The sequence below is a fragment of the Parasteatoda tepidariorum genome, chromosome 2 (assembly GCF_043381705.1).
Source record: "Parasteatoda tepidariorum isolate YZ-2023 chromosome 2, CAS_Ptep_4.0, whole genome shotgun sequence".
Lineage (NCBI taxonomy): Eukaryota > Metazoa > Arthropoda > Arachnida > Araneae > Theridiidae > Parasteatoda > Parasteatoda tepidariorum.
The window spans coordinates 105216212-105230283 of NC_092205.1; the positions used below are offsets into that span (position 1 = coordinate 105216212).

Below are 14072 nucleotides of genomic sequence, written 5' to 3' on the forward strand. Positions count from 1 at the left end.
TATTTAGCTAATGTTTTGATTTTTTCACCATGTACAATCTAAATAGCTAATATACTTTTTTAAAAGCCAATAAGAACATTGGTAGAATTCTTCTACATAAGTACAATACTATGTCTTTGATGATAAAATACTATGTCTTTGATGATAATATATTATGTCTTTGTGCTAGAACATTGTGTTCATTGGCGAGCGAGCGCAGCGAGCCATGGTTCACGGCGTGAACCACATAGGATTGCGTAGCAATTCTCGGGGGTTGGTGAGCGTTAGCGAGCAGAGGGAACATTGGGGCTAGAACATTGTATAATTGAATAAAACATTTCGAGTTTAGTTTGTTTGTTATAATCCATGGATTTCATTTAAAATAGTGCAACGTTTCACTGAAATGCTCAGTTCACTAAAATGTTATATTTTCAGAACTCGAGCTGCTAAGCAAAAACTAATGCTATATTTGAATTCAGGGCATTGATATGAAATAACATCAAAAATGGCACACAAACCATTGTTGACCAGTGTAATATATGAACTTAATATAGATACTGTGGTAGTAAGTTTTTATGGTCTTTTAAAACTGATATGGATACTTTTTGATTTCCCGGGCACGAGTGAAAAGTCACCACAAAATTTAGACCTCTGCCGATTTTTTATAGTTATATTAATATATAAGCACATAAAAATTAAATAAATCAAAAAAATTTTAATAAATAAAAACAAATTAAAAAGAATTAAAATTTAAGAAATAGTTCCTTGACTTTTTCGAATTTCCTTGCACCTGGCTAATCGAAAAGTACCCGGATAAGTACCATTTTTTTTGATTTAGAGACCTTTATTTTCTACTTGTACTAAAATCAGCAATGCAGTAAACGTAATGAAAATTTTAAATATCACTATTCATCTCTTATAAGCAGTCGCTAAAGTAAAGCAACATTTACATTAACATTTTATAACCCATTTCCTCATAAATAACATTATCTTCACTAAACTATATGTGTTGAATATTAGCTCTTAAAAAGAAGTTTAGTTATGTAGAATTTTTGTTGCAAGAAGTGAGAGCAATAAGTAAGGAATTACAGAAAAACTGAGTGCCACAACTTAAATTTGGCGATCACTAGAGCAAAAAAACTAGGTGTTGCTTTTTTTTTTCTTCTTAAAAATGGGCCTGCGTTTATCTACTACTTGTACTAAAGAATCAATTTTTACGTTCATTTTCTATTTATAATCAGCACTCGCCAAATTTGAAGCATAAACAATTCCCTTGAGCTGTGATGGCTCAGGAGATAGTGCATTCGCCTTCCAATGAGGTGAACCGGGTTCGAATCCCGGCAATGTCTGGTCGATACGAATTCCGCAAACAGCTTGCACCGACCACAGCGTTGACGTGAAATATCCTCAGTGGTAGACTGTTTATGGGTTAGAGTCCCCTTGCCGTCAGGATAACCGTGGAAGGTTCTCGTGGTCTTCCTCTCCACGTAACGCAAATGCGGGTTAGTTCCATTAAAAAGTCCTTCACGAAAGCAAATTTCTCCTACTACTTGATCCAGGAGTTCCCTTGTCTTCTGGATTGGGTTCAAAATCTAAACTACGTAGCTGAACATTAATATTCGTAAACCCAAAAATTGGGTCAGCTGTTCAACGAAGGTTATAAAAAATAATAAATAAATAAGTAAATAAATGAATAAAAAACAATTCCCTTAATCATCGATTGCTTTTTTTTAAATCAGAATCTTCACTGAATCTAAATTTCGAAAAAAGTTGTTTGAACAAATGCAATAAGGCCCAGAATTTTATTTTATGGGGCTTAAATAATAACATGAGCTCTAAAAAAGCCCACCCACAATAATGAACGATAATAATGACAACGAAAAACTTTAAAAAGAAAATTAATAATAATATAAAAAGTTTAAAAAAAACAGAAAGGGACCAACTCGAAAGGTATCTCTTAACCACTCCGGGCAAATATTTAATTTATTATTATTTTTTTTTTAAATTGCAAGTTTAAAATCTATTTGGCACCTTGGCGAATCTAGTTGGTGTCACAGATCAAGGTACGGAAATCTCCCCTATAGAATTATGTAAAACCGATATTTTTATTTTGTTAAAAGATAAAACTCTTAAATCCCATGTGTGCATTACGTTAATAAAATCAAACATAATACTTATAAATACCATATAATGATAGTAATTAAATGTCATATGTTAAATTACCTTCAGTAAAAAATCGAAAGTGGGCGTTGCCTTAAAAAGCAGCTTGAATCAAGAGTGCTTGTTTGTGCAAAATAAAACTTCACTACACTCCTCGCAATAATCATTCTAGTGGCAAAAATTCGTATATGAGAATTATGCAGATGAGATAGACCCAGCATAACGTGGGTTCGGAATCTTTTACGAAAAAAAAAAAGCAAATTTTCTTGAGTGGGCTCGAACTCATGATAATATTTTCATAAACTTTTATACTACTTGTAAACAAACATTTGGTTCAATTCTTGAATATAAAGAAAGTAAAATTTATAAGGTATAAAAAAATTACTGAGTTCTCGTTACTTCTGTTCGGTGCTTTATGTTAGTCAGGCTAACGTTTAATGTCAATTTAGAAATGATTTTTATTTACTTCAAGATTTTGATTTTCTTTTTTTTAATTCTCGTTTGAGTCATCTTGGAGCCAGTCGTTTCTCTTCACGTCTTGTTTTACAGGTTAATGATTTAAAAAAAAAAACGTTTTAATGACCGATTTTCTTGTTTAGACATCAAATGATAATTTGGCCTTTATCTGACGTATATTTTGAACTCTTTTAAGTAATTCTATATATCTCATGCTCAGGTGGCCTTGGATTAAAATTCTTTTGGCTCTGGTGGGTTCGGACCTTCGAAAGCAAGATTGAGCTCATCTGTAATGAGAGACCTTTTTCTGCAATTTCTTCTTTATATGCCACTCATTCGTTTTTTCCCCGCTCTGACATTTGAAACTAAGAACTTTCCAATCGGTCAGCAATTGAATTACACAGGTTTTGATTGAAATCTAAGGAGTTGTTTCCCTTCATTCATAAAACGTGAGGGACGAAGATCCCCCCCAACTCCCCAGTCCCCCAAGAAGATCCAAAAAATATTAATCTAAGGTTTCTAATGTGTGTTACTGAGAACATTTCACATGAGAATTAATCTTATTCTAAAAATAATTTAAAATATTCAGATGTTTACTATTAAAAAGTTCTACTAATTAAGTTCTTTTTCACCCGCAATTGTTAAATGAATTAAACTCACTGATTTATATTTGTATGAATTGGTAGCTATGAGCTGTGAAAAATTACTGATTTTACAAGAAAACATAACTCTAACTTATTTTAATTTAAAATTACGTGATAACAATCAGAAAATTAATCTGTCTGTTTTATAATCTTAGTTTATCATATCTGACATTCCTCTCAGTTTTGAAGTTTCGTTTGTTTATCAATATATCGATTTTCAATGAATGTCTAATAAGAACGAAAGTCATGGTTCTAAATATTGTCTGTTAATATTCTCAACTCTATATAAATTTTATACATATAAAAACAAATTTAAAGTATATTACAATTGTCATTTTTTTAGATATATTGGAGAAATAAAGTGAATGGAATGTTAACTGAACAATCGTGCATGAATCTATAAAGAGGCTCATTTCTCAAGGAGATGAAGAATCACTTGAGTGCTTGTGTAAATTGCTGAAAACTAAGGGTAAAGAATTAGATGATTGAAAAATTAAAGGTTCAAAAGAAAGTGTAAGTGTTCTTTGTTTTTATTTTGATCTGTGCTTTTACTTCTAATAAAATGTGAGGAAAAGTTTTCTTGTAAATAATATAAGTTTATAAAGACAGCTTATCTTCAATTCAAGTACTTTTTGTTTTTGTAAAAGCTTATTTAAACGCATACTTTCAGATTCATCGAACAATAAATCTTTAGCAGATTAAAATCTTTATAAGATTTTCTGATCCAATTTGGAGGATTTCTAATAATTAGTAGTGATTTTTAGATTTGAACAACATTTTTGTTATGGTTTGCATAAGTATTAATTTGTTATGTGTCTTAATTTTTTTTGATTTCATTATTTGTGAGGATTTTATAAATATAAATTCTACTTAGTTGCAAATATCGAAAACTATTATAACATTACCACTATAAATTGTAACACAATGTATATTCAACTCGGCTTCTAATAAATTTTAAGGAATTACTGCCATACTTTTCTTCTGTAATGAATGTAATTGTGACACACCTTGCTAATAGTACTGAATTTCTATTTAATGTTTTTTTAAGTTTTTATGGTAAGTTTCAGTTTCTTTTTATGGATAATGAAAATTTTACTTCACTATATTGTGACCTTGAATTAAATTATCTTATTTGAAATTCCAGACAGTTGTTAAGGTATCTATATGCATTTAAATAACTTAACCATTATTATTAACCTTTCTGATGATCTTCTTAAAATAGTAATTATTTATATTTTGGATTTTGCTATCCTATATTACTATATTTAATATGATGCAAAAAATTTTACTCATTAGAATTCAAAAATTTATTCTATTGATTTAAATTACCAACAATGAGTTGAAATTGTTTGCTTCAATTTTTACCAAAAGGAATTATATAAACTGGTGTATTTGATTTTCATAATCTGTTATTGATGTAATACATGTTGTAATTAAACATATTTTAGCATATTTTCTCTTATTTTAAACCCATATTTTGGGAATCTCTCTTTTTCAGATGGAAAATCATTTCTTACAAAAGCAAAAGATAGTAGACAAACATTTAACTAGCTCTAGGGTCAGGTTCATGTTGTTATAATTATGTTATAGATTTAAAAAGGGTAAGTCATCAAATACTATACCCTATCAAATAACCATACTTTAAGTTTTGTTTGAGGTTTAAAATTTAGCATTTAAATTCATTTTTGTCTCTTAGAATGATTGGGTTCTACGGAACATGTCCTTCCAAAACAGGGTACCTGATCGTAGTTATTGATGTAATATTTATTGTAATTAACCATATTTTAGCAAACCATATTTTCTTAAACCATATTTTCTCTAAATGCTTTATTTTCTCTTATTTCAAACCCCTATTTTAGCAATCCCTTTTTTTTTTCAGATGGAAATGTTATTTTACACAAATGCAAAAGATAGTAGAGAAACGTTTAACTAGCTCTAGGGTCCGGTTCATGTTGCAAGATGTCATAAATTTAAAAAGGGTAAGTCATTAAATACCCTATAAAATTACTATACTCTAAGTTTTGTTTTAGTTTGAAATTGAGTATTTAAATTTTTTTTTGTGTTTTAGAATGATTGGGTTCCTAGCTAAGATGTAAATAATCCTAAAACCATTGACCGAATTCTCAAGGAAGCTGAAGGTGAAGCACGTGGACAACAACAGAATCTACAGAGCATGTCCTTCACAGAAAAAGTAAAAAGTGTATTAAACTTGAATTTCCCTTTTTTTAGGTATTCAAATAAATGCTGAAAAATTTTAGTCAATGTCTTAAGTTCAAAAGTATACAAATATGAATTTTAAGTAAAAATGAACGCTTGTAAAGGAGTGTTTAAGGTAAGTCATTTCGTTAAAATGAATAATGCGAGTAGTTCTCAAAAAAGACAGTAACAAAGTTAATCGATCGAACAAAAACATAAACTCTTCTCCTTTAAAACATAAAGCAAGATATAAAATTAAAAATATGTAAAGATACAATTTCTAATAATGTGGAGCAAAATGTACGATTTTGGATTATTCTTTATTAAATCTATACCCCTCCTTAAAAAAACAGTCTAAAATTACTTTTTCAAATAATACTCTGCTGAATATTAGGCCAAACGAATATTGGGCAAAAAGGCCGAATGCTGTATATCCTGTGGCAGAATCGCAGCGACACAGCGCTGAACGTTACAGAGTTCTTGCAGAATGATTTTTCTTTTGAAAAGTAATTACTTTTCTTCAGAAGTTTACACGTAATATTTGACCTTTATGTTCCGATTGTATTCTTTGGAGTAATTGATAATGATTTTCACATGGATTTTAAATATCCCGATATATTTCAAACAATATGGAAAATTCGAATCGCGCATTTGAGTATATAGTTTTTTAAGGCAACGATTCTATCAAATTTTGTGACCGGTTATTGCTATTTATTTTTACCATGGTTTTTAAATCCGATGGTTTTTATACAATCTATATATATATATATTTCTCTTACACGGCGACAAAAAAAAATCCTCATTACAACTCCCCGAATGGCAACGCTAGAAAATCGACCAATGATTACCGCTAAAAATGTCACATGCCAATTCTAGCTGAAGTGACTCAACATATAGCGCTTTTAAAAACGGAAACGGAAATAACCAGAGTGTAAAATATTATGTGCTTATGCGCATCGTATTTTTTGTTAAATAATTTATTTATTATATATGAGTTTATAGATGGTAACGAGAAGAGTTTTGTGGTTGCTATGGTGACTATTTAGAATGTAAATTGTTTTTTTTTGTTTTTTTTTTTGAGTGAGTGTGATATTTCTTTTTTGGAACTGCGATGCTGTAATTTTATTGTTTAGTTAATAAATCTTCCTTTTATATTAAACGTGATAGTAGTTTCCTTAATTATTTGATTCGAAGTCCTTGGAGTTTTATTTGAGGTCAGTTTATTTTGTATTTTTTGACAAGAGAGAGCATTCTCACCAAACGAGATTTCTTCCGAAATTCAATGTTTTGTTTATGCAGGGTTTTTCCATTGCAATTTCTCTTATTTAAATTTTTAATAGACTTAATTATAGCCAAAATTTTAACCTTTTTAAAGAGATATCAGTTTTAGAAATTTTATCTTAAGATTTTATACTATAGCACATTTCTAATAGGTTTAACGAATTACATGTCATTTATTTGAATTCAAATTTATTTTAATGTCTTAGTATTTACTAAAAAGATGTAATTTTTTTGAAAAAAAAGTTGTTATATGGATTTGAATGATTGTTTTGAATTCTTAGAATTTTGTTCATTTGCAATGAACCTAAATCAGTAGCGAGTGAAGCGATCTTGGTTTGCTAAGCAAACCATATAAGATTGCGTAGCAATTTTCGGGCGTTGGCGAGCGTTAGCGAGCAGGGGGCGCAGCCCACTAGCATTATTTTTTACAACAACCTAATTTCGAAACGAAACACGCATTTGCGAAGTCCTATTAGTGCGATTTCATATAAGATTGCGTAGCAATTTTCGGGGGTTGGCGAGCGTTAGCGAGCAGGGGGCGCAGCCCACTAGTATTATTTATTACAACAACCTAATCTCGAAACGAAACGCGCATTTGTGGAGTCCGATTAGTGTGATTTCGTTGTCAATCTTCTTTTTCCGACAATTACCACTATGAATTTCATGATTTTTATTTATTTTGTTTTACTGCGATGATTCTTTACAAAATGCGAAGAAAGAAATAATTTGTGCGTTCCTCCTCCCTCCCCACCAACAAAATGCGAGAATATCAGAATATTATTAGAATAAAAATTATATATAAAATATTATATAAGAAAATATTAAATATTATTAAAAAATTATATAAAATAAAAATTATATGTAAAAATAATATTATCAGAATATTATTAGAAGAATATTAGAGCAAAAAATTGTTACATGTTCAATTAAAAAAAAATTTATAGTTTTTTTTCTTTGTAAACACAGCGCTTTTATTTCTTTAAATTAGTGACATATATGTTTGTTATTATTGAAAGTATCTTGCAGAAAGATATTAGTGCAAGAGAGTTTTGTCGCAAATAGCTCGAAAAAATTCTGCCCCGGAGACTGTATAGTGACTAAATGTTCGTTACATCCTCAGACACAACTATTTCCTCATGTAAAAAATATTTTGAATAAATTGTTAAATATTAACATTCTGAATAAAATTTCATTGTATGACGAAATTTTATGTAAGAAAACTATTTTTTGTAGATTGACTCCACTTATTAAGTAAACTACATATTATTGCAATCATACTATTTCCAACAATATACTAAATTATACTAAAAAAATATTTTTTCAAAGATTTTTTATATTGTGAAACATTGTTTATTGTAGGCTTTGCTGGGTTTTCAGGTGGTTTACTATACCTCGGTCAGACGTTCTGTTGTTGTTATTTATGCCAATACCAACAGTGGAAAACCATAGGAATTTCAGGCTGAGTGTCTTGTTTTTCAGCGGTGCCATCTGTGGCCAGGAATAAGATTTTAGCCACATACCTGTCACAGCCGATTTTTGTCAGGGAGGACCCATTCATACTCCATTCATTCATCCACAGAGATACTGATTTGTTTTGGGACCTCCGAGGACTTTGTGACCCTGAAAAAGTTTTGGTGCACCAGCTACCATTTAATACACAAGATTCTTCAGCCCACAGGATTCGATCTTACGGACACGAGCCAAACATCCTTCCAACCTGGCTATTTCCGCTTGTTTTCTTCTATATTTTATTTTTTACGCTTAAGTTAAATCAAATATTCAGAATAAATGCAGTCCATTAAGCTCAATAATTATAGTTAAACAATGTAATTTATTCAGCTGAAATAACATTTAATTGCATTCCTGATATCACACATTAGATATCAGGAATTAGTATAAAGGTGAGATCATACTTATTAAGGTTGTACTTTTATGATTAGCGAATTACAAGTAAATCGCAATATTTTAAGTAATTGCAAGTAATCAAGTAAATCGCAATACAGCTGTAAATCCTACTGTATTTTACAATATTGTCAGTCCTTCCTGTATAAATTAATGTTTTAATGACTCCAGAAATGCTTTGGGAAAAATTAAGTGATTTGATTACAAGATAGGATCTAAGCAAGAAAATTGTCTATTGTTTGATATTTAGTCACCTGAGTCTACTCGTAATTATGCTCTTACTTTTCTACTAAATTAATACTGTGGTTTTTTTCTGTTTTATTTTTTTAGCTTTTTAAATATTTTTGTTCGTTTCAGTTTATTCTATCAAAGCTTTGATTAAGATTAATAATTTTGTTATACTGAGATTAAATTAGAACTATTGCATTTGATGAATCAAAAACTCACCTCACTAATGAAAGAATGTGTTGCTGTTCTGTTTGTATGTTCTAATATTCAATTAAACACATTCTGTTAAAAATTTCTCTCCTTCCTTATCATTCATGTTGATTATAACTTCTCTGTGTTTTATCACATTCTTAAAAATTAATACACAAGTTAGTCATACTTATAAGTTCATTAAACCTTCATCCTAGAAGAATATATAACAGCTTTTTGTGCTTATCTGTCTGGTGCAGGTTTTACTTGCCTTTGAAATAGTTTTTTAAGTAAAAAATTTAAATGTTTTAAATATTCATTTGTTCACTTTTGTCTAAAGTCGAAATTACATTTTTTTGAATTTTAATTTTTTAAAATTTTTACTCTATAGGTAGGGTCGATGTAAAATTTAACTAAGTTAAAATATACAAGTTTGTAATACAAATAATGATGTTAATTTTTTAAAATTATTAATAGGAAAAAGAGGAACTTAGAAGAAGTGTCCAAGGAATCTTTAATAAACTCACACCACAGAAGTTTGAAACTCTATTGACTCAAATCAAAAATCTTAACATCGACACTGAGGAAAAACTGTGGGCAGTCATTAATTTAATATTTGAGGCAGCTGCGGCAGAGGCAAACTCCAGCGTCCCCTATGCAAACATGTGCAAGCATTTGGGATTGGTAAGTCAACTAATTTTGAATAAAATGATTGTAAAATGTGTTGAGGTGTATATTAATTTATCTGTTTTTTAAATAGATTAAAGTGCCCACTAAGAATAAGGACTATGTGAATTTCCATAAAGTTCTCTTAAAAAAGTGCCAGAGAGAATTCGAAAAGGGTAGGAGTGATGAATTGAAACACGAAAGGCTCTGGAAGAAGCTGCTCCAGTGAGTTAAACTAATGTAATAAGCTATAAAAACTGTTTTCCCAAGCAATGGCGGATATTTTTAGGTAGTTTACAATTAATATCCATACTCATTTAAAATTTGTTCTGTTGTAGGAAGAAAAGAAAGAATTAGAGCAAGAAATGTATGATGAAGATAAGATGAGATATAGGCAGCTTGGCAATCCAAGGTGATTATTTCATACACTGAAAAAGTTATAACTTATATATTTAGTGTATATTAAAATAGCCTTAAGAAATAAGATGTAAATCTCTAATAACTAAAACTATATATAACTTCATTTTATATCTTACTAATTGCTAAAAATAAGAACAAATATTTGTGTTATTTTGTTTAAAAGATTCTATTTTTTTTTCTTTTTTAATATTTGAATTACCATGACCTAAATGCTAAATATAAATTGTTTCATAGTGTTAAGAGAGTAAAAAGCGGTTTCAATAATATAGTTTTTTTTCTCATTGCAAATTTGATGATCACATAGTGAAATATTATAATAATTTAAAATCTTATCTAGTTTTCAGCTATATATTTTAAATAGCAATTAATATTAAAAAATTTGACAATATTTGATATTAAGTAAAATGTAGATCAGAGGCCAATACTATGCTGTAAAGTCTCGATAATTCGGGGTGGACGGCACCGAGCCTACCTCGAACTTTCGAAAACTCGAATTATCGAAAATTTCAAACTTAAAAATTTAAATAAATGGAAATAAAGCAATTTTTAAATTTTAGTATTCAAGTGAAAGATATATTTAAAAAAAATTACTTACATTAGATGATCAGAGTACTTTTACTGCATTGCAGCAATACTTTTACTGCATTACACCCACCCAGGCGGGTTGGGTTTTTTCTAAAATACCCGGTTTTTTTCAAACCCTGTTTTTACTGCATTACACCAAGTTACAATATTCATTATATTATGAATCAGGTTCATTGTATTTTAAAATAATTGTCTAATGTTTTGTTTAAAAACATTCCTCATATGTTTCAGTGTTTAATACACAAATTTGTTTTTCAAGATTCAGTCGTGGTTAAGTGTTGTGTGTGCGTGATTCATTGTTTAGGAACAAGACTTATTTAGCTCAGATTTATTTGAAACTCGAACAATCGATACTTCTGTAATTGTAAACTTTTCTTGCTTTTTAAAGAAAACCATATTTTTTATGCTTTTTGGACACCTGAAAAATTGACAAATTTCAAATTTTTATTACAGTTTATTGAAAACATTATAATTATTTATTATTTATAGTTTTGTGACTAAAAGGAAACTCTATTTTCTACTTTTACTTTTACAGAATTTTATTTCCTAAAGCAATTAGTCCTAAAAACTTTTTAAAGAGGAATACTTCACATAAAAATGGATATAAAAAAAACGTTCAGATGTAAAATATTAAAAAAAACTTATAGTTCTTTTTCATCTTATGATTTTTTTTACCTGAAACCTATCTGATTGACTATATGTATTGGTGTATCTAAATGATATTAAGCAAAAGCACATTTCACATAAGAATTAACCATATGCTAAAAGTAATTTAGGTTTTTTATAAGTATTCAGATTTTTGTATATTAGAAAGCCCTCACCCGCCATTGTTTAGTGAATCACCTCACTGACTGCTATTTGTATGCATTGGTGGCTATGAACTATGAAGAATTATTAATTTTACTAGAAAATATAATGATAATTTATTTTAATTAAAAGATATGTAAAGACAAACAAAAAATTTATCAGTCTGTTTTTTTTTTATTATGATAGTTTATCATAACTGGCATTCTCATCAATTTTGAAGTTTTGTTTGTCAATCAGTATATCGATTTTCAATAAAAGACGAGCAAGATCAAAAGTTCTGGTTTTAAATATTGGCCCGTTAATTTTCTCAATTCTATATAAATTTTATGTATATAAAAGCAAATTTAAAGTATATTACAATTGTTTTTTTTTTTTTTTTTTAGATTTATTGGTGAACCTTGGAATGTTAACCGAACCTATCATGCATGAATGTATAAGGAGACTCATTTCTCAAGGAGATGAAGTATCACTTGAGTGTTTGCGTCAATTGCTGAATACGATAGATAAAGAATTAGATGATCGAAAAGTTAAAGGTTCAAAAGATAGTGTAAGTGTTCTTTGTCTTCATTTTGATCTGTGCTTTTACTTGTAATAAAATATGAGAAAAAGTATTCTTGTAAATAATATAAGTTTAAAAAGACAACTTATCTTCAAATTAAAAAAAGTTTTTTTTGTTGAAAAAGCTTATTAAACACATTACTTTCTGATTCATAGAACAATAGACCTTTATACAGATTAGTTCTTGTCGATTCTGAATTCTTTGTCGAAAAAGTGTATGTATTGGTGTTATCTGATTTAAATGTGGAAAAAATGAAAAAAACTTAGATATTAGCAAGTAACTAGTAAGTCAGAATGATATATATCAAAACCACCTGAGATTGCCTAATCCTATTTGGACTGTTTCCAATAATTAGTAGGGATTTATTGGATTTTAGCATTTTCGTTATTATTTACTTAAGTAATAATTTGCAATATGTATAATGTTTTTTATTATTCATTATTTGTGAGGATTTCATAAATATAAGTTCTGTATCGTTGTAAGTACGAGAAATTATTATAATAATACCTTTATGAATTGCAACACAATATGCACATTCAAGTCTGCTTAAATTAAATTTTAAAGAATAATCGCCATGCTTTCTACTGTAATCAATGCTATTGTGACATACCTTTCTAATAGTACCGAATTTCATATTGTATGTTTTATAAGTTTTATGGTAATTTTCAGTTACTTTTTATTGATAATGAAAAATTTTGCTTCATAATATTGTTGCCTTGAATCAAAGTATCGTATTTAAAAACTGAGATAAATGAAAGGTGATATTACTAGAGATAGCTGAGTGCTGCATTTTTAAGAGGTACTTATTTTTTGTTTTTTAAAAGGCTTCATAAGGGGCATTTTTTCATAAGGTGTTTGCAAGGTGCAGTGTCGATTTCTGTTATAAACCGTTGAAATTTTTGTTTATCATGCGAGCCAACTAAACATTATGAGTTTTTCCCCTTAGTCCTTTGCAAAGAACTAGTTAATATACGTAGATAATGTTAACTCTTGGAAATTATTTTTTTCATTTTGTTTATTTTTTGCATACCTAAGAACTTTCGACAAAAGAAAAAATTATTTCTTATTCAGATTTTTTTTTAAGTACTTAAAAAAAGTTTTGGTTGTTAAAAAGGTGAAAATTACAGCTTAATTTTAAAATATTTCAGGTTGAATTTTTTCTTACCTAATTCAACTTAATATGGGTTTGAATAACTTTACAATTAATAAATATCTTTCTGATGATCTTGTTAAAATAGTAATTATTTATATTTTGGATTTTGCTATCCTATATTACTATATTTAATATGATGCAAAAAATTTTACTCATGAGAATTCTAAGATTTATCCTATTGATTTAAATTACCAACAATGAGTTTAAATTGTTTGCTTCAATTTTTACCAAAAGGAATTATATAAACTGGTGTGTTTGATTTTCATAATCTGTTATTGATGTAATATTTATTGTAATTAAACATATTTTAGCATATTTTTTCTTATTTTAAACCCATATTTTGGGAATCTCTCTTTTTCAGATGGAAAATTATTTCTTACAAATGCAAAAGATAGTAGACAAACGTTTAACTAGCTCTAGGGACAGGTTAATGTTGCAAGATATTATAGATTTAAAAAGGGTAAGTCATCAAATACTAGACCCTATCAAATAACTATACTTTAAGTTTTGTTTGAGGTTCAAAATTTAGCATTTAAATTTGTTTTTGTCTTTTAGAATGATTGAGTTCTACGGAACATGTCCTTCCAAAACAGGGTACCTGATCACCGAGACAGAAGAAAAAACACTGGTGTGTATATGTGATCATTCCTTAATACGTCAGATGTGGGACCAAACACAATCTCATTCTGCTTTATTTTGTTATTATTTTTTTAATTTTGCGTGTGTTTTTTTAAGCAATTTATTTTAGCTAAATTATAGGCATTAAACAATTTTCCTGTGCCTTATTTTCCATCTTTTTTGTTTAGCTCGAAACATGGGAACAACATGGACGTCTTCTACAGAAAGT

The 14072-nt window shown here is 28.8% G+C and overlaps 1 protein-coding gene across 1 annotated transcript in view; it reads left to right on the forward strand.

Annotated features, from left to right (window-relative positions):
* The window catches only part of LOC107441318 (eukaryotic translation initiation factor 4 gamma 1-like), a 24081-nt gene extending 10009 nt beyond the window's left edge, over positions 1 to 14072 (forward strand). Inside the window, exons 2-11 of the mRNA XM_071178034.1 lie at positions 3583 to 3752; positions 5119 to 5218; positions 5308 to 5430; positions 9513 to 9719; positions 9796 to 9926; positions 10040 to 10113; positions 11897 to 12060; positions 13587 to 13685; positions 13781 to 13853; positions 14032 to 14072. Of these exons, the coding sequence (XP_071034135.1) occupies positions 5413 to 5430; positions 9513 to 9719; positions 9796 to 9926; positions 10040 to 10058 (375 nt within the window). The 5' untranslated portion in view covers positions 3583 to 3752; positions 5119 to 5218; positions 5308 to 5412 and the 3' untranslated portion in view covers positions 10059 to 10113; positions 11897 to 12060; positions 13587 to 13685; positions 13781 to 13853; positions 14032 to 14072. The remainder of the gene's footprint in view (positions 1 to 3582; positions 3753 to 5118; positions 5219 to 5307; positions 5431 to 9512; positions 9720 to 9795; positions 9927 to 10039; positions 10114 to 11896; positions 12061 to 13586; positions 13686 to 13780; positions 13854 to 14031) is intronic.